General features: G+C 43.0%; 1 protein-coding gene across 1 annotated transcript; it reads right to left on the reverse strand.

Annotated features, from left to right (window-relative positions):
• Positions 1-295: 295 nt before the first annotated feature.
• Positions 296-17922, reverse strand: UTP6 (UTP6 small subunit processome component). The gene is made up of 19 exons (XM_065563537.1): positions 17672-17922; positions 15638-15722; positions 15032-15073; positions 14848-14940; positions 14121-14168; positions 13789-13852; positions 13205-13323; positions 11621-11698; positions 10436-10517; positions 9514-9595; positions 8676-8857; positions 6181-6260; positions 4216-4293; positions 3861-4040; positions 2965-3045; positions 1690-1799; positions 1536-1602; positions 1171-1243; positions 296-581 (listed from the first exon to the last, which is right to left on the reverse strand). The coding sequence occupies exons 1-19, from the start codon at positions 17761-17763 to the stop codon at positions 424-426; spliced, it is 1794 nt and encodes a 597-aa protein (XP_065419609.1). The 5' UTR covers positions 17764-17922; the 3' UTR covers positions 296-423.
• Positions 17923-18915: the final 993 nt, after the last annotated feature.

The following is an 18915-nucleotide window of genomic DNA, read 5'->3' on the forward strand; positions in this document are numbered from 1 at the left end:
TCTTTGCATCAATTTTAGTTTTAATATAAACTTTTAAATGTGAAATCTGATGTATAATGGCTATTTACTGCACCAGATAGTGTAGACAATTGGGAGCGTTTGCTCTCAGAAGTTCTCAGTTACAAATACATTGATAGATGCCTTCACTTGCTTTGTGACGAGTTTTTCCTCTTCTTCAACTGTGGATTTGTACCCTTTCACAGGGACTCACCACTGAGACATGCAACACTAGTAGCAGCTGTGTGTTAGGACCACAGATGAATTCCAACATACTTGAACACAGCGTACGTAGTAGGATGGTTCAGGAACGTATTTATTTTCAGAATCTTGTACAAAAATGTGGACAACCAACTAACTCCAGAAATTCTGCGCTTTGATATTGTCTGTCAGAAACGTTTGCAAGTTCAACGTAATCTGCATTTTTCACAAGTGTCCAGTTTGCAGCAAAGTGTATTTGGAAACAAATTTTTCCACTAGCTCTCCCTCTAGCATCTTCATAGCTCTCCAGTGAATGTTCCCGCAGTTTACTGGTTTGCCTTGGGGATGGTTTAGCTCCTCTTTGATGTAATCTAGCCAGAGATCTTTTAAAGAAAAGAAAAGAAAATCTAGTTACGTTCTAGAGGCTCTCCACATTAAAATGTTATATATGTGAATATAGTGAAGTCCAACTGTTTGATTCCTTTTACAGAGGAAGCTTTGCCTAAGAGTTATAGCCCAGACATGGAGTCCAGAGAGCTGGGTTTTCTTCCCAGCTGTGACAGAGACATGCTTAACCTATATGCACACCATCTGTAAAATGGAGATACTATCCTCAAAGGGATGTTGTGTAAAGGAATACGATTACACACGCTTGATTTGTACTTTTACAAAAACTAGTGAGTTACAGATGGCTGCTTCACCCTAGGCCAGCCAATGTCAACAAACCCCACAAGCCCTGACTCACACAAGTAATCCCGCTGACTTCAGTGGGACTACCCACGTGAGTATTTGTTGGAATCAGGCCCCTAGATTAAAAGTTCTATGAGACAAGATCACTCTGGAGTGCCATCCCTATTAAAGGCACAGCATCAGCGAGCTGCACTATGCAGTTTAGCAGACATATGGGCAGGAAGATCACCCCACTTTTCTTAGCTTGCTGGAAACAGACACTGAACAAAAAAGCCTCCATACCAGAATCTGTAGAACCAAACTCTCTCAGGGCACGTTCATAGTATTCTCTCAGATTAAGCATCTTGCAGGATTCCTAAGAAAGGAAGAGTTTAAAGATCACTGATTGTATACAGGAACAAACCAAGCTGCTGCATGATTAGATACTTTAATTACACTGTTACACACACAACTCAGAAGTTCGAAGACTAGTTACCGCATGATACTCAGTTTTATATTAAATGGTGTGGATCCACTTTAGAAGACAAATATGGAGATGACTGCAACCTAATTACTTTGTACTCAGCCAACTACCCCTTCCTATTCAACTCCAAAGCTGTAACACATGTCCTACAAAATACAATACTAAGTTGATATGTAACACTTACTTGCTCCTTCTCTATTTCGATCATTTTCCTGAAGAACGCGAGTGAAAATGGGCGACTTTCATGCAGGCTAAAATGAAAGCATTAAGAACTTTAGACTTTAGATCTCCTCCAAACATATGTTAGAAAGACCAGATTTCAGGTTTTTATTTTTCACCTGGTAAAGACTTTCTTTGCTTTCTTATAACCGCCATCTCTGTAGGCCCAATCAAGGTACTTCTCTTTCATGGTTACTGAGTCAGCTGGGGCTATGACAAATAAGGATCTCTGCAAGTTAAACACACAGGATCTTTGCTACAGTTACAAAGTAACTACAAAGAACTATACCAAATAATTCCTTTCAATTCCTTGTCTCCATTTTCAAATACATTGGCATCAAATAGCTGTCTCCTGAGAAAGAGGCTGAATTTCAAGTATTGGAAAAAGAGTATCCTAAACTGTAGCTGAAAAATGGCAGATGCCGCAAATCCAATATTTTTCAACTACAAACCTCTAAACTTAAATTAGAGCTAACATTTCTTCCTTTCCAATATTCAAGTCAGTTTAAAGAGTTAATGCTTTACATTTCCAGAACACGTCTCATCTGGAAGATCTCAAAATGCTCTACAGAAAAATTAATTCTCAAACGTCCCATAAGAAGCAAGTATTTTACATTACAAGTAGAGACACTGAGGCAGAGAGGTGAAGTATTTTGTCCAAGGCTACTCAGGGGGTCTCTGTTGGGATTAGAACCAAAATGTTTTTCTCTAATTTTCTGGTACAGTATTCATGCTTTCATAAGGCAGGTTAGGTGTGCAAGAGAGTATTTTACAAACCGACAGTTGAAAATAGGACACAAATCGGAAGCCACACCGATATTATCAGGGTAAATTTTTTAAAATGACTTGGGAACCTAAGCCTCCTTTTCAGAAGTGACTTATGCTTCATCGTCTAACGGATTTTCAATGACACTTTAGATTACGTCTACACAGCCTGCGACAGCAAGCCTCCCAGCCCGGGTTGGCAGACTGGCGGGCGTTACTAGGCTAAAGAAAGATGTGTAGATGTTGTGGCTCAGGCTGGAGCTGGGGCTCTGAAGCCCACCCCTCTCTCTAAGCTTCAGAGCCACAACTTCAAAGCGCTTTCTCCACAGCTATTTTTAGAGCACTAGCCCCACTGCCTGAAGCCTGTCAATCCAAGCTGGAAAGCTCACGGTCACGGGCTGTATGAACATACCCGTAGAGCCTATGGCGCTTTGTCCTCTTTAAACATTTTCCCCAGATGTTTCACCGGCACTGCAATCAGACTGGTGATCAAAGCCTGAGACAAGGGCTGCCTGTAGAAAACGCTTGTTAAGCATGCCCCACGTACTGTCCCAGTACCTCATGGCCATTATTGACTTTCTAGTCCATTTCACACAGTAAGAGGAATTATATTTCCCTCTGCCAAATACCTGGTAGAGGGCTTGTGTGTCTTCCTTGCTGTTTGCTCCTTCACTCCATTCCACCCATAGAGTCCATAACGGTAAACAGCCCTATAAAAGAAAAGGAAGCAATGAAAGCTCAGGGCCAAGGCTCAGCCTGATTTGCATAAAAATGCAACAGTCACCAAAGAATTTAAAAACAATTTTATACAAACATTTCCAGCCAACATCCACCATGTCCTAACCTAGATGCTGTACATCTGGATGCAAAATCATCCATCAAAAAGGACTGTCATGAACAAAGGACTAGTCCCCATGCACAAACAGCCGCTACAGATTACATATGCCTCCATAATCTTCCTCCTTTCCAGGTGGAAAATGTTGCCTGGCTTAACAGCTGCTCGACATCATGCTTGGAGTGGGTCCTTTTGTATCGCCAGACAGAGAAGTCCAAAGGCAGCAGAAGGGGGAAATATATACCCTTCCTGTGTCCTCTACCTCCTGGAGTTCAGGGGAAATGCCCAGCCAGCTGATCAAAGCACTACACTCCATCCCCCTCTCACCCCCAGCACTTTGGGGGCAGCTGCCCAGCCATGCAAAGCAGGTATGCTGGGATGCAAGAACACATGGGTGCCTCTCCAAGGCGGACACAGGGAATGCCAGTTGGCCACTAAAAGGACATGGAACCTAGCACCAGGATTCATTGTTCAAATCCTTGAATTTCAAGTTTAAAATGTTTTAAAAGTCATGATTTTGTTTGCATTTCACTGACAGGCCTGAATGTAATGTGTATTTTGAATGGAGAGCCCATATATATTTATTTTAAAGACTGGTTTGGAGCTTTACAATTTTAAGTAAATATAAAGCCACGGGTCAGAGGGTTCTTGTCATAGAGTATCGTGCAACAGATTAAAATAGTCACAGACCTTAGATTTCACCTGTCTCACAGCTTCCTCAAAACACTGGGCCACATCGCTGCTGTTCAGTTTGATTAGCACCTGCAGTCTCGTGTGCCACATTTCCACCGATTGGCTGAACCGTTTGGTTGCAGCTGCAGCTACCTCTGTTGCCTTCTCAGAAAGCCCAACCTCCAGTAACAGGTGAAGCTGAAACAGCAGTTGAAGTTAATCAGCAAGGCCGGTCCACATAGTTTATCAAGAAATTAGGCCCTGATCTGGCATTCCTGCACATCCAAAGCTCCTCTTTACTTGAATGGCCATTTTGGGAGTGCAAGCAATTCAGAATCAGGGCCCCAATCTAGTTTCCTGCATATATCCTTACCCACTGTTTGTATAAAGTCTCTGGCAGCAAGGTGGACTCATGGGCTCCGCTGAATACACTCAAAGTCCTTTCTAGCCTCTGAAAGAGAAAGAAAATAAGCTTTGCTGCTGTACATGCCAGAGTTTACTAAAATCCAGCTCACATTTTCAAGGTCGGGGCTTTCTAAGGAGCCCAAATCCCACTGAAATTCAATGGAAGATGGATGCCTAACCCTTTAGTTTCCTTCGTAAATTCCAGCTTACAAGTGACATCAAGTTCCTCAGCCTTAAGGTTCCATCCTTCTTTTAGAGACAGATGCATACAGGTACCTTGCAGACTGATTGTACAAGAAACATAGCAAAGCTCCCTTGCAGTTTTAAGGGCAGGGTCAAACCATAAATAGCTAATTTAAAGAGTCAAATGAAAGGGAAATAGTTAAGGCAACAGCTTTCTTAATTCAGCCAGTCCAATTTAAGCACAGAAGAGCTGTGAGGAAGATTCAGCAGTCCAGGCACTAAAATCTGTTCATCCAGATAATGAAAAAACTGTCTATTTACCCATCAAAATAATGCTCACTCTAAGCAAGTATGATTTTGCAGTGCTGGTACAGCATATTAAGAAGTTTGTGCTCCTACAACGCCTTTCATTCAAAGGAGCTCACAGCACTTGACCAACTTTAAGCTTCCTTTGCCCTCTGGGAAGCCAACACGTATTATACCCAGCAGAGAAGAGAATGAGGGGGATTTGATAGCTGCTTTCAACTACCTGAAAGGGGGTTCCAAAGAGGATGGATCTAGACTGTTCTCAGTGGTACCAGATGATAGAACAAGGAGTAATGGTCTCAAGTTGCAGTGGGGGGAGATTTAGGTTGGATATTAGGAAAAGCTTTTTCACTGGGAGGGTGGTGAAGTACTGGAATGAGTTACCTAGGGAGGTGGTGGAATCTCCTTCCTTAGAGGTTTTTAAGGTCAGGCTTGACAAAGTCCTAGCTGGGATGCTTTAGTTGGGGATTGGTTCTGCTTTGAGCAGGGGGTTGGACTAGATGACCTCCTGAGGTCCCTTCCAACCCTGATATTCTATGATTGGTTAACTGAGCCACAGAAAGATCAAGCCATAGGCCACGGTCACAGAGCAGTCCTGGAAATACAGGAGAGCCAAGGATTCCAGTGCCCAGTTCTGGCCACTACATTTTTCTGAATATTAAAGATCACCATCTCTTTTGAGAATGCTGTAATGAGACTGGACAGGAACCAGATACGGCACCATGGTCCAGAGGCTGAGGGAATGACACCTGGGTTCTATTTCCAGTTCTTCCACTGACCCACTGTGTGATCTAGGGCAAGTCTTTCTCTGCCTCGGTTTCTCCATCTGTAGAATGGGGTGGATACTTAAACCACTTTAGAAGGGAAAGTTAAGATCCCTGGATGAAAACTGTTATAAATATAATGAAATTTAAAAAATTCTTTGCTGTTGGGTTATGTTAGACTCAACATTATTTTTATATAGCTTTTGTTTATAAAAGCATCAGTAAAGAAACTTAAGCAAAAGCTGCTAACTCGCAGTGCATACAAGTTCAGGTTTTATGATTAAGGTTTTTTTCCTCCCCACTTCAGGAGCTCAAAGAAAGCCCCAAACTTCTGGTCATTTACTTGAATGAAAAATGTTTAATCAGTTTCAGGCTTTCCCACCCCATACAGAACAAGACTGATTCACATCTGGGTACATGCATGCCAATTTTCAGCTAGGTGACCAAATGGGAAGACTGATTTATATAGCCCTGAAGGAGGATGCCTAACAGGGAGAACAACTGATCCTTAATGACAGCTATCGGTCCAAAGAACTAGCCAATTGTTCTCACATGAGCTGCATTATTTGTTTCAAATTGCTGGAAATCTACCCTAGTTTACAAGGGTATCACGAAGACAGACTATGGAAGTCAGTGACAGCAGTAGCTTTTGGTACTATGAATGTATGATGAACACGTACCTTCCGTCTCAATTCCTCACTATTGGTTTTCCTGTTAAGTCTCTCCAGGCAAAAAGTGACATAGCATTTCCACATGGCCTCTGCAAAGTGAACAAACACTGAACAAACCCATAGCAGAAAGCACAGACACCTGTCTTGTGGAGGGGGAAGGGTGAGATGTCAAGCACTACACCAATTATAAATACTATAGATAATGCATCCATAATTATGCCAAATGAATATTTAAAATAACTTGTCTGCAATATGAACTACAGACGTTAATGCTTAGCAAATAGCCTTCAATCCAATTGTAAGTTTACTCTGAAGAGCATTCAGGCCTCAAGTCAGTAAAGCATTTAATCACAGGGTTAAGTCCATCCCCATTCACAACAGCACTTTAGCACATGCTTAACTTTAAGTGCATCCTTCAGTTCTATTGAAATCCATGGAACTGAAGCACGTACTTAAGTGTTTTGCTGAACTGGGGCCAAAATGAGGATGAAACGTGGTTCCTGGCATGAAGGCCAAGTGAGGGACAAATGCACGGGTTGGAGATTATCCTCCAGGACCTAGTGGCACAGTAGCAGTAGGCCAGGCTCCTAGTACCCAGGGAATTATAGACCAGTCAGCCTAAATTCGATACCTGGAAAGACACTAGAACAAATTATTAAACAATCAATTTGTAAGCACCTACAGGAAAATAAGGTTATAAGTAATAGCCAATGTGGATTTGTCAAGAACAAAAATCATGTCAAACCGACCCAGTTTCCTTCTTTGACAGAGTCACTGACCTAGTGAATGGAGGGGGAAGCAGCAGACATAATATATCTTGATTTTAGTAAGGTTTTTGACAATCCCACGTGACATTCTCATAAGCAAACTAGGGAAATGTGGTCTAGATGAAATTACTAGAAGGTGGGTGCACAATTGATTGAAAGACTGTACTCAAAGAGTAGTTATCAATGGTTCGCTGTCAAACTGGGAGGGCATATCTACTGGGGTCAGTCCTGGCTCGGATACTAGTCAACATTTTCATTAATGACTTGGATAATGGAAAGAAGAGTATGCTTATAAAATCTGTGGATGACACCAAACCGGGATGGGTTGCTAGCACTTTGGAGGATGGGATTAGAATTCAAAATGACCTTGACAAATTGGAGAATTGGTCTGAAATCAACAAGATGAAATCCAATAAAGACAAGTGCATGTACTACACTTAGGAAGTAAAAATCAAATACACAGCTACAAAGTGGGGAATAACTGGCTAGGTGGTAGTAATGCTGAAAAGGATCTGAGGGTTGCAGTGGATCACAAATTAGAGGAGCCAACAACGTGATGTAGTTCTGCAGTATATTAACATGAGTGCATATGTAAGACCTGGGAGGTGATTGTCCCAATCTCTTCAACACTGGTGAGGCCTCAGCTGGAGTACTGTGTCCAGTTCTGGGCATCACACTTTAGGAAAGATGTGGACAGACAGAGTCCAGAGGAGAACTACAAAAATGATAAAAAGGTTTAGAAACCTGACCTACGAGGAACAGTTAAAAAAAACTAGGCACATTTAGTCTTGAGAAAAGATGACGGAGGAGGGATTTATAAGTCTTCAAATATGTGAAGGGCTGTTATAAAGAGGACTGTGATCAATTGTTCTCCATGTCCACTGAAGGTAGGACAAGAAGTAATGGGCTTAATCTGCAGCAAAGAAGATTTAGGTTAGATATTAGGAAAACCTTTCTAACTCTAAGGGTTGTTAAGCTCTGGAACAGGCTTCCCAAGGGAGGTTGTGGAATCCCCATCCTTGGAGGATTTTAAGAACAGATTAGACACGCTTGTCAAGGATGGTCTAGGTAGACTTGGTCCTGCCTCAGCGCAGTGGGCTGAACTAGAGGACCTCTGGAGTTCCCTTTCATTCATTCATTTCTATGATTCTACTACAGCGTCTTCCCACAGGTCGCCACCCAGAGATACCACTATCCAGAGCTAGTGGCTGGTAAATCTATAGTCATTCCCTAAATAAGCTATATAAAAAGAAACCGTTTAAACATGTTTGGGCCACAATTGCATTTACAAATGCAATCATGTTTAGTGTAGGTGGGAGCCAAGTACAAAGATCCATTCCATTGACATTCTATGTATGCTGCTTAGTTACAATATATTTGAATTCTATGGGTTTCTATCAGACAGATGCTTCAAACAGTGGTCTGCAGAGATGGGGCTGGTTGCAAGCTTCAGACTCTCCCCATTCACTAAGTCACATTCCAAAAAAAGCTAAAAATAAATGCTTTTCCAGTATGCTATTCCATGTAAGCTATTGCTGCCTTTGCTACAAGAATGTTGCAGGTTTGTGAGTGTGCAGGGCCATGGCCCGTAGAACTGGATATGGAGGAGGTGGTTTCCCCAAGATATGAGGCCCTGCTATAAAATCGTTTAGGAAGCCTTGTTGAACATTTCTCACAAGCGCTAGTATACAAAAATATTGAGAAAACCAATTTTAAAATCAAAGCAGAATTTCTCACCTGTGGGGAGCGCTGTCACTGCTTCCTCAAAGACTGCACAGCACCGCTCCTCTTTCTGGGCCACCTCGGATGCTTTCATCTGTTTAGATGAACATTCTGGGGATGGCAAGGACCCCATCTCCAGCTCCCGACGGGCCATGTAGTCCCATGTAAGAGGATCATCAGCATGCTCAGCCTGCAAGCTAACACACACAGTCCACGATGTCATCATGTGCAAACTGCCATCTAGCTTTAAGCTCATTCTAGGAGTGCAATTATGAAGTTGCCATTTGCCATTTACTGCAAGGGGACAATTCTAAGGAATTAAATTTCATTGATAAAATGTTTCACCCTTCCATAAGAGGCAGCTAACCAAAATTTTGGCCTATTTCTTTGCAACAGTGCTTGAACTTGACTGTCAGCTTTAGAAGCAGCTCTTTTGGAAAAAGAAATGCATTGGAAAACTTAAGATACACAATTACAAACAACTAAGTGAACTAGGAAGTTATACATTTCCTGAAAATTGTTATCCCGAGTATAAAAAGTCATTCTCCGAGGACAAGCGCTTTTTATCCACATTTTATCAGCATGATCTCAAGTGAAACTAATTTTGCATCACACACACACACACACACTCCTCCTCCTCCTCCTCCTCCTCCAGAAAGTTGGCTTGCCTGGGGCACCAAAGTTCGTTTGTTTGACACTAAAATTGGTCTTTTTCTTAAAAAGGAAGTTTTGTTAGATCTTGACATCCAACTTCCCCAGTAAAGCGTCTCTGACACCAAACTGTCAACTGGCCAGAAATTCGGACCTCGCTGGTGATGTATTTATTTATTTATTTATTTTTAAATCAACTTACTTTTCAAGAATTTCTTTTTGCAAGTCTTGTGTAAAATCAAATAGCTTTGCAATTGAAAGCAAGGACAGGCAGAACTCAGCACCTAAGATCAACAGAGCAAAAAAACTCAATGACAAGTAAGATACTACATTCGTCTGGTACACTGCATTGCTGTCATCTTTGCTGGTTTTCAAAGGTTTTACACATGTTTCCAAGAAAGTAGATACAATATTGTAAAATCTATCCAGCTACTAAAAAGTAATCATTCTAATGCATATATTAGGGCAGACCAGATGTTATTTATCTGTTTATTTTTCACTGTCTGTTTCACATTTGGACAAGCAAGGCCTCGACCCTGCAACCCATACTGTCACCAGGAGTCTTTTGGAGGGGAACGGCACTTCTTGCTTGAGTGAGGATTGCAGATTGAGTCACATCCTTTTTGATCCTGAAAATATTTCTATGCTTGGTTTTAATCGAGGTCATAGTGGAAAAAGCAGCTTTACAACAGAGCATGCGGGGAAGAGAGGAAGGGGTTAATGAGACGTGCTTTATCATTTGTATTAATATCATTATTGTATCCAGAAGAGATTTTTTGATTTTTACAAATGACTATGGGCCCGATCTTGTGTTTATGCAGATCTAGGGATTGTGAACTCAAACATAAGGGGTGTGGAAGGGCAACGGCTGCTATTTCAGGCAAAAGGCAGGTGAGCCAGAGAAGGTGCCAGCCTGAAAAATGGCTATGAATTACCATTTAGTGCTACCCACTTAGTACCTCCATACTGCTCAGGTTTTGTGCAGGAAAGGGTGAATTTTACCAATTGAGGACACATCTCCGTGCATACAATGAAGCCAGGACTAGCCACAATAGATACCAGAGACTCACTCCAACGTGGTCGTTTTTCCATTAAACAAGAGGGGAGGGGAAGCATTCAATTACCTTTGATTTCCTGAACAGCATTTCTGTAGATTATTCGAGCCATTTCCCCATTAAGAACCTCTTCAGAATAATTGAACTCGCCCTAAAATGTGAGATAACTAACTTTAGAGAAAAGCAATCAGATGAAGTGGGCATTCACCCACGAAAGCTTATGCTCCAATACTTCTGTTAGTCTTAAAGGTGCCACAGGACCCTCTGTTGCTTTTTACAGATTCAGACTAACACGGCTACCCCTCTGATACTTAACTTTAGAGAATTTTGTTTCTTTTTGAACTTCCATTCTCTGCAAAGAAGATTTAGAACTAGTGATGGAAATTTTTCTCCACCACAACACATCCCTGTCTAGTTTATAGAGACAGATTAGAATTAAATCAATCCCTACTACAAAAGAGAGGAAACCAGTTTAACTAGTCTTCATCAGAAACCGGTAGTTACTTTTAAATAGGTGGGTACAGAAAGCAAACAAAAATAAAAGGCCTTTACCAACAACTGTTGTGTTCCCTTAAAGAAAATCAAATAAAGGTATAAACCATGTGATCTGACCACAAACCTGTAGCCAAAGGTCTGATATCCACAGGAACATAAAAAGAAGAACAGGAGTACTTGTGGCACCTTAGAGACTAACAAATTTATTAGAGCATAAGCTTTCGTGGACTACAGCCCAAAGTGGGCTGTAGTCCACGAAAGCTTATGCTCTAATAAATTTGTTAGTCTCTAAGGTGCCACAAGTACTCCTGTTCTTCTTTTTGCGGATACAGACTAACACGGCTGTTACTCTGAAACAGGAACATAAGTTATAATTGAACAACCAGACTGGTTCCTCCAAATGGCTATAGATCTCAAACAGTACACTTAAAAGGTGCACTTCTAGCAGTTCAGGCAATTACAGCAGAACCTCGTTTATCCAATCTAATTGGGACTTGGGCAGATCAGATCATCAAAAATTGAGATAACCTGGAGAACGGGAAAGTGCAAGGCTGCAGCGCCATCTAGCGGCAACAGGAGTGATCACCCGCTTCTGGATCTGTGTGTGCTGGTTGTTCAATTAATGGAGAGAGCCAAATAATGGAGGGTCAGAGAAACGGGGTTCTACTGTACTACATACTTCTAAAACCATCTATCTTAGAGCATTTGCCTGTCTACGAAACAATCCATTTTAAATAACAGAAATTGCAAGTGTCCTACCAAGTCCATCTTGGCTTGTTCAAACTCTTTCTTTTCTTTTCTCTGCTTTTCAGCATGCATCAGTTCCATTCTGAAATACTGCAGGCAATAGGGGGGATAAAATGGGAAGGGAGGAGAGGGGTAAATATTTATGGCGCATGTAACAAACACGTGGACATTTACTAAAGCAAGCCTTGTGAAGATTTGCAAGTAAGAACTTCCCACCAATGTCTGGGAGTCCCATTGTGAATGACTACGTTTTGAGAAATAGCAATGAAACAGCTATTTTAAAAATATAGGATTAATGCATCACAATATGTAGTTTGCTGACTTATTTTAAGCAACTGTAATATAGCTTTATTTGTGATAACACTGGATTAGCAAGTGGACAGTAAAACGTTTTCCAAAAACAATTACATCTTAGTAATACTTCAGTTCACTGCAGCATTTGCTATTCCATCTTTGCTGAGATGTGAGGGGGAAACCGCCCATTATATATACAGATTATGACGTGTGCACTTTAGCAAGGGATCACTGTATAGCCCTAGGACCAATTAACAAGCGTACGTACATTGAAATCAGATGACAGACCACCAGCCTTTTTCCATTTTAGAAACAGCATCTCCTATAATAGGAATCTCATGACCCACAATCAGCATTGACTTTCGTAGGAGTTAATCTTTGCCAAAGGCTCCAGGAACACACCCCTTAAGCCCCTCTTTGGGATTTGTTTTGTACTCAGTGTTTATGGTTGCTCCTGCCAGGGAAAGCTCACTTACTACATAAATAACAAAAGTGCTAGATACAATGCAATGCCAGCTATTATGATACTAACGAAGAGGAAGTTGACATATTCCGCACTCAGGCAAGACTCCCATTGACTTGAATGGGAGTTTCGCCAGAGGAGGGAATGCAGGCCTCCTGTGATTAAGCAACCTTGCAGTAATGTAATTACAAAGCTGCTCTTACTCTCTCTCTTCTCTGGAATTCACATTTACCAAGTAGGAACCTTCATTGACTTCTAAACTGGCTCCCTACAGAAGTCATTCCTCAAGTCTCATTTTCTCAACCAGTAAGCTTCGCCCGTAGCTAATGGTGTGAAAACCAGAACTAAGGGCCTGATTCAGTTCTTGTTTAGACTGTTGTAAGTTAGAGGCAACTCAACGGAAGTCAATGGAGTTACAGAAGTGTAAAACTCCTGGAGAACTAGGCTTTAAGTGAGTGCATGTGAGGGGACAGGGCAAAATAGGCTAAAGCAAATCTGATCGCAATGTAGGCTATTTATACTAAATTGGTTAAGATAAAACAACTCCCCCAGCACATAGTTCGGATGCCAAGCTCTAACCCAGAGCAGTTTTTTCCTGTAGAACTCCCAATGCCTAGAAACAGGCGTTTAAGTGTAACTCAGAATTTCTCCTAACCGTAGGTGTGAGGATTTTACTCTGATTTGTTTAAAGCCAATCTTGCAAAACTGTCATGAAATATTACCCATTTAAGTCCAAAACCAACCATCTACCCACGCTTCCCAGGACAAGGGGAAACTAATCTTTGCAAGACGGATCCAAGCAAACATAACCATACACAGAAGCAGAACCATAAACTCACTTCTTGATACAGTTTTGGAGACTCTGGATGGAAGCGCAATGCACGAAGGAACAAGTGCCTGGCACTTTCGGATGAGAGGCGTTCCTCCATTTCCCACTTGGCAGCCATAATCCACAATGCTACAATGGAACACACAAATGGATCTGTTTCAGTCTCTGCTACCAGACTAATTGGAGAAGAGAGGCAATTCTGGAAGGTACCACCAAGGAAATACAATACATGACTTTAAACCCAAGGGGGGACGGGGGAAGGGGGAGCTTAGTCCGTTCAAAGTGTTCTACTTCAGGGATCCTTGTGTAGTTCCCTGCTCTCCTTAGGGGAAGGGCCTTCGAGGCCTGAGGACCCCTACAGACACCATTTTTCCTGATCTGCTAGCATGAGCCTTCCTTGAGAGCCCTCTCATTGCAGTGACATTCCCTTTAGAGGACAGCAAGGTGCAAAATGCAAGAGAGGGACTGTTAAGGAGTTGAACTGGGATCTCAAAGAGCAGTAGGTTGGATTGACACTAGCATATTATATTGTTCTTCTAAATGAACCAAATTGGCTGATTTGAACACAAGACACTAAAAAGCATTTTACTGTACCTGGCTTGTTCGGATGAATGGCTAGCATGGCAGAAAACACCTTGCTAAGCTGAATTTTTTTATTCTGTAAAGACAAGAGAACTCCTTGAGTTTTACCTGTTGTGAACATTTTAGCAGTGAACTGAACCATCTGCAACAAAGATGCATTAGGAAGCACTGACAGCCACACTACATTGTGATTAAAAAGGCATTTCCATTCCAACCCCACTATTTTTAGTAACTTCCGGGCCCAAAAAAAGATTGCCTTTTGGGAATGGTATTCCTCATATTTGTTCAGCATTAAAGACATTACTTCTATAAAATTACAGAAAAGTAACATTTTGAATACTCACCCATTTCTTGCAAAAAGCCACATGTGACAACCAAAGCTGCACGTCATCCTATTGGAAAGGCAAGGAGATAGGATTAACTAGGAAGAAACAACACTGTAATAATACATCTTTAGAACTGCTTGTGCGTTTTGAAAAGTACAGAGAGTACATTTGTTATGACTGAAGTAGAGCAGTCACTGCAGCTTGTGGTTCTCCCTTCCTTCACACCTTCCACCCATGCATGCAAATCCCCGCATCCCTGCAAGGATGCCTCAAGGATGCCATCCCTCAATCCCAAAATACAGTCTCATCTTTCCCCCATCAACTGCCTGCACCATACAGAACTCATCAGCACAGTTCCTTCATCACCCTGAAGAGGTATTACTGCCGGATGACTCAAGGAAACACCCTTCACCTGAAACTACTCCAAGTTTCCAGCCCCTGCCAGACAAATTCACATGGCAATATAAAGAACTACAGCAGCTAGAGAGGAGAAAGACCTAGTAGATCATAGAGTCTATCTGTTCACAGGGCAGAATATTGTCCCTCCAAGAGACTGGGTATCAGATACTGGAGAATTACCCCTCAACTATCACCATCTGAACAAACATCCATTTAACTTTTCTTTTATATTCTCCTGCATTATCAGTTACTTGTTAGCAGTTACGCTTGTATTTATTCTCTTACATCACATTGCATCAAGAGGTTGTTTAATACTGCCAGGACCTACAGAAGGAAATGTGCTTACTTTCCATTTTTCTGTGGCACGCCTGAAGAGGCCATGTATTCTCTGCACAATAGAATACTCAATCTCATCTTTCTTAAATGAATATCCAACGCGCTGAGGGGTGGGAAAAAATAATAGTTAATTTTCCAGCCCTGTCAAGATTTGATTTATGCTACTTTGCATTGTAAGGAATTCATCAACTTACCGATCTTCTTTTCTTGATCAGTTCCAACAGATTAATTTCATACTAGGGGAAGTGGAGAAAACAATTACAAAGTAATTGCAAGAAGAAACTTAATCTCCAAGTCAAACCCTTTATAGCTGTTAAACAGCTAATCAGGTGGACAATAAGAATTATATCCATGAGAGTAGCTATCAAGTTCGAGCCAAACATTTGTCAGTTATGCAGCTACAGAAGTTGCCAGCACTCCAGTTGGACTATTTATTTCAGGTCTGACATTTCAAATACTCTCAAGCACCTTAAAGTAGTTCAAAAGTTCAATTAATTGAAGTTAAATGCTACCACAAAATAGGTCACACTTTATTATTAATAATAAATTCCATTTCTCTAGCACCTTTAGGAGAGCGTCTTAGCTAAGCCTCAACATTTCTGAATGGAGAAGGAAGCTGACGCACAGCAAAATTAGGTGCCTTGTCCAGGGTCACATAGCAAGTCTGTGCCAGAGTCAGGAACAGAAACCAGAACACCCGATTCCCAGTCCTGTGCTTTAACCACTAGCACGTGCTTCCTCATGTAAAGTTAGTGTTATTAAACGACCTGACTAAGCCAATAACCCTTAATAAAACATACCTGAATGTAATTGATAAAGTCTTCCTTATGGAGAGCTCTCCTCTGTATTTTGTATTCTAGAGCTGAGGCTTTCTTAATGACTGCCCTGGAGAAATATAAAAATTCCATTTTTAGGCATTCTTTCATTATTCTTAATCCCCGAAAAACGGACATTGCTGTAGTGTACAGCAGCACAGGCATTTTCTACAGGGCAGGTTTTAAGTTCAGTTTTGTTCTTGTCATTCCTTTGCCATGTGGCAAGAGTCAAATGATGACCAAACAATGAAGTGTCAAATGGTTACACATGTTTGTGATGCAGGCAGTCTCCATTCTTTTCATTCTTGAATTCTATCTCCGCCCATTGTGACATCCTACAGTTACAGGCACTGAGCCTCTATGGACCTTGGGTTCTTGGACGGTCTCCCATACTACTCCAGCCAAGCACATTGCTACTAAGTTGTTACAACAGCCTCAAATAAAACACAAGGCAGATTTCCAGTCCACACCCAGCTTCTTCTGACCCAGAGAAAATTAAAATTAAGCCAAAAATCTCCCTTTTCAAACTTTAATCACCATTCTGGCAAATGACTGCCTACATCCCTTGGATTTTTTTAGTTTAGTTGCTAAACTGATATTTACTACTCCTGCCTGACAAAAACCTGCGCTCCGCTCACCACCTCCAACAAGATGCGCATGGAGCTCTATTTCAGCCTCCGTTTGCCTCTCCCATAACCGGACCCAGGTGGGTCCTCTCCCACCCTCCAATAACCTGAACTGAATTCTACCCAAGCCTCTGCCTGCTCCTCCTCATAGACCCTGACAATACTGGCTTAGGCTCAGCCCCTTCCCCAACAACACGAGCTGCAGTCCAGCTTCTGCCTCTCCCAACCAGTGTCCTACACTCCTGTCTCCCTAATAAACTGGCTCTGAGCTCCAATGCAGCCCCAGTCCCTCTCGCCTCACAACATGGGTCCTGATTCTGGTTCAGCTCTTCATCCCAATAATCTCCATTCTTCCCCTAATAACCTGGTCTCTGACCCCAATAACCTTGGTTCAGGCTCAGTCTCTGCATCCCCCCAACAATATGGCTGTTGTCTCAGACCCCACCAATAGCCTCAGCTCCCACCCCATAACCCAGCTTCAAGCTCAACCTTCCCTCCCCCGCAATACCTAGGCTCTGTCCTCTAAAACTAATCCCTTGGGCTCCAGCCCAGTCTCTACGCTGACCCCCAAAGGCCCCATCCACTGGGCTCTAGTCCAGCCTGGGAGAAGTTCTATAGGTTGTGTGCGCAGGGGCACAACTTGCCGATGGAGATAATCTCTTTGGGCCTTGGATTCTATTAATCTCCCTGTTCATCCCTTGCCTTCATGGGACATGGAGAAAATAGGATTGCTTGTTATTTCTCTCAGCATACTCAGAGCACTTGCAGGTCCACATTCAGACAATGACTGTAATCAAATCTCATGCTTCTGGTCTTCAGACCATGCCTGGAGGAGTCAGGAAGGATTTTTGTTTTCCCCAATGCACAATTGGTCATATGTGATTGGGAGAGGGGGTGGAGAACAGTCAACCTTCCTCTGAAGCTTCAGAGATGGGACAATGAATCAATGCTGTGAGGTGCTACAGAGAAACCTCTATCTTAGCTGCCCGGCTGCTGTGTCTTGCTCACATGCTCAGGGTCCAACTGATGTCCAGGTTTGAGGCTAGGAAGGACTCTCTCCCCAGGTCAGATTGGCAGGGACCCTGTGGGGAGAGGGGACTTCCTCTGCAGCATGGGGCCGGCTGGGAACCTGGGCATCCCTTACCTAATCAATTCCCCTTTCCCTGCCATTGCAGGGGGCCTTGACCAGTTTTGTACCCCGGGGACTAGCCCAACTAGACTGACTGGGTTCAATACAGGGACCCTGCAGGATAGTTCATGGCCTGCGATACACACGCTACTCACGGATATCTCTCTCTCTCTCTCTCGGCCTTACACTCTATGAAACCAACCTCTGCCCACCCCCGCTCCGGCCCTCCCCGGCCCCGACCCCCCACAGCCCAGCCCCTCTCACTTAATCTCTTTGCGCGTGAAGAGCCCGACCCGCTCCAGCTGCTCTAGCTCCGGGAGCCGGCCCTCGATGCGCTGCTCGATCCTCTCCGCCATGGCGGGCGCTGCAGCGCGGGGCGAGCGGCTCTGCCGGGAGAGGGGCCGGAGCAACCAGGGCCCATGTGCGACTCGGCAGCCCCCGCACGGCTTCCGGCCTGGGCCTCAGCCCCGGGAGCCGCCACCTTCCCTTTCCCCCTGCGCCGGCCACGTGGCTCTGCCGCCCCCTTGCGGCTCCCGCAGCAACTGCGGCCAGCGCCGGCTCCCGAGGCATCAGCCGCTGCTGCAGCCCCCCGGCGCCGGGCTCCCTCCCAGCCCCTGCACAGGTCCCGCCGAGCAAGGAGGGTTTGGCTGGATGTGTTTCTAAAGCTCGTTTCCTACAGGCCCTGATCCGGCGACTGGATCCGAGCGGAGCTGGAATCCCAGGGACCCGGAGCAGCTGCTGGCTGTATATTGCCAGCTCTTGTTGGGAGTTGTTTGTAGGTGGTGGGTTTTGTAAAGCCCCCAGCTCAGGGGCCCTGTGGCTCTAGGAGACGCTTAGCTTTCGCTGAAGCAAAAAGTACATGTCTAGCCGTTTCAAGTGGAAATCTGAAAAATGTGACCCCTCAAGGCTAAATAAACCCCGAGAAGACAAATATAAAGAACCCCTAATTTGAAAAATCCTGAGGTTTTTTTTTTAAAGTAATCTTTACGATTTTTTCAAGGCCTGACTCATGATTTTTGAACACTAGTGGTTGGTAATACTGCCCGCCTTGCAGGATCAGGGCCTAACTCTCCCAAATTGCACTTAGACCGGAACAATTGGAATTAGGTTAGTTCAAGAGTTGGTCCCAAATTTCATCCTTTTGTTTGTTTCTTCGTTCATTGGTCAACACTCTGACAAAAAAAAGTCTTGACATTTTTAATTTTGAAATTTTTGAACAGTTCTAGCTGATTTATCAAAGCCAAAATGTGGGGCACAATCAAGGTGTGACAAAGACCTAGAATGAGAGAGAGAAATAAACTATTCTTGCAGGGAACTTAAAATGCTGTGTGATTTCTTCCAATGGGTCTATAACCTCAGTTCCATGGTCAGTTGTTTCTGATATAAAGAATTGGCAACAGTAGGGGACATGAAATTTGTGTAGACTGTAGGGAACCATGGTTATAAAATGAGTGATGCCCTGGAAATCAGGAACCTTTGAGACGATTAAGGTTGATTTAAAAAAATTA

Source organism: Chrysemys picta, chromosome 12 (genome assembly GCF_011386835.1).
Source record: "Chrysemys picta bellii isolate R12L10 chromosome 12, ASM1138683v2, whole genome shotgun sequence".
Classification (NCBI taxonomy): Eukaryota; Metazoa; Chordata; order Testudines; family Emydidae; genus Chrysemys; species Chrysemys picta.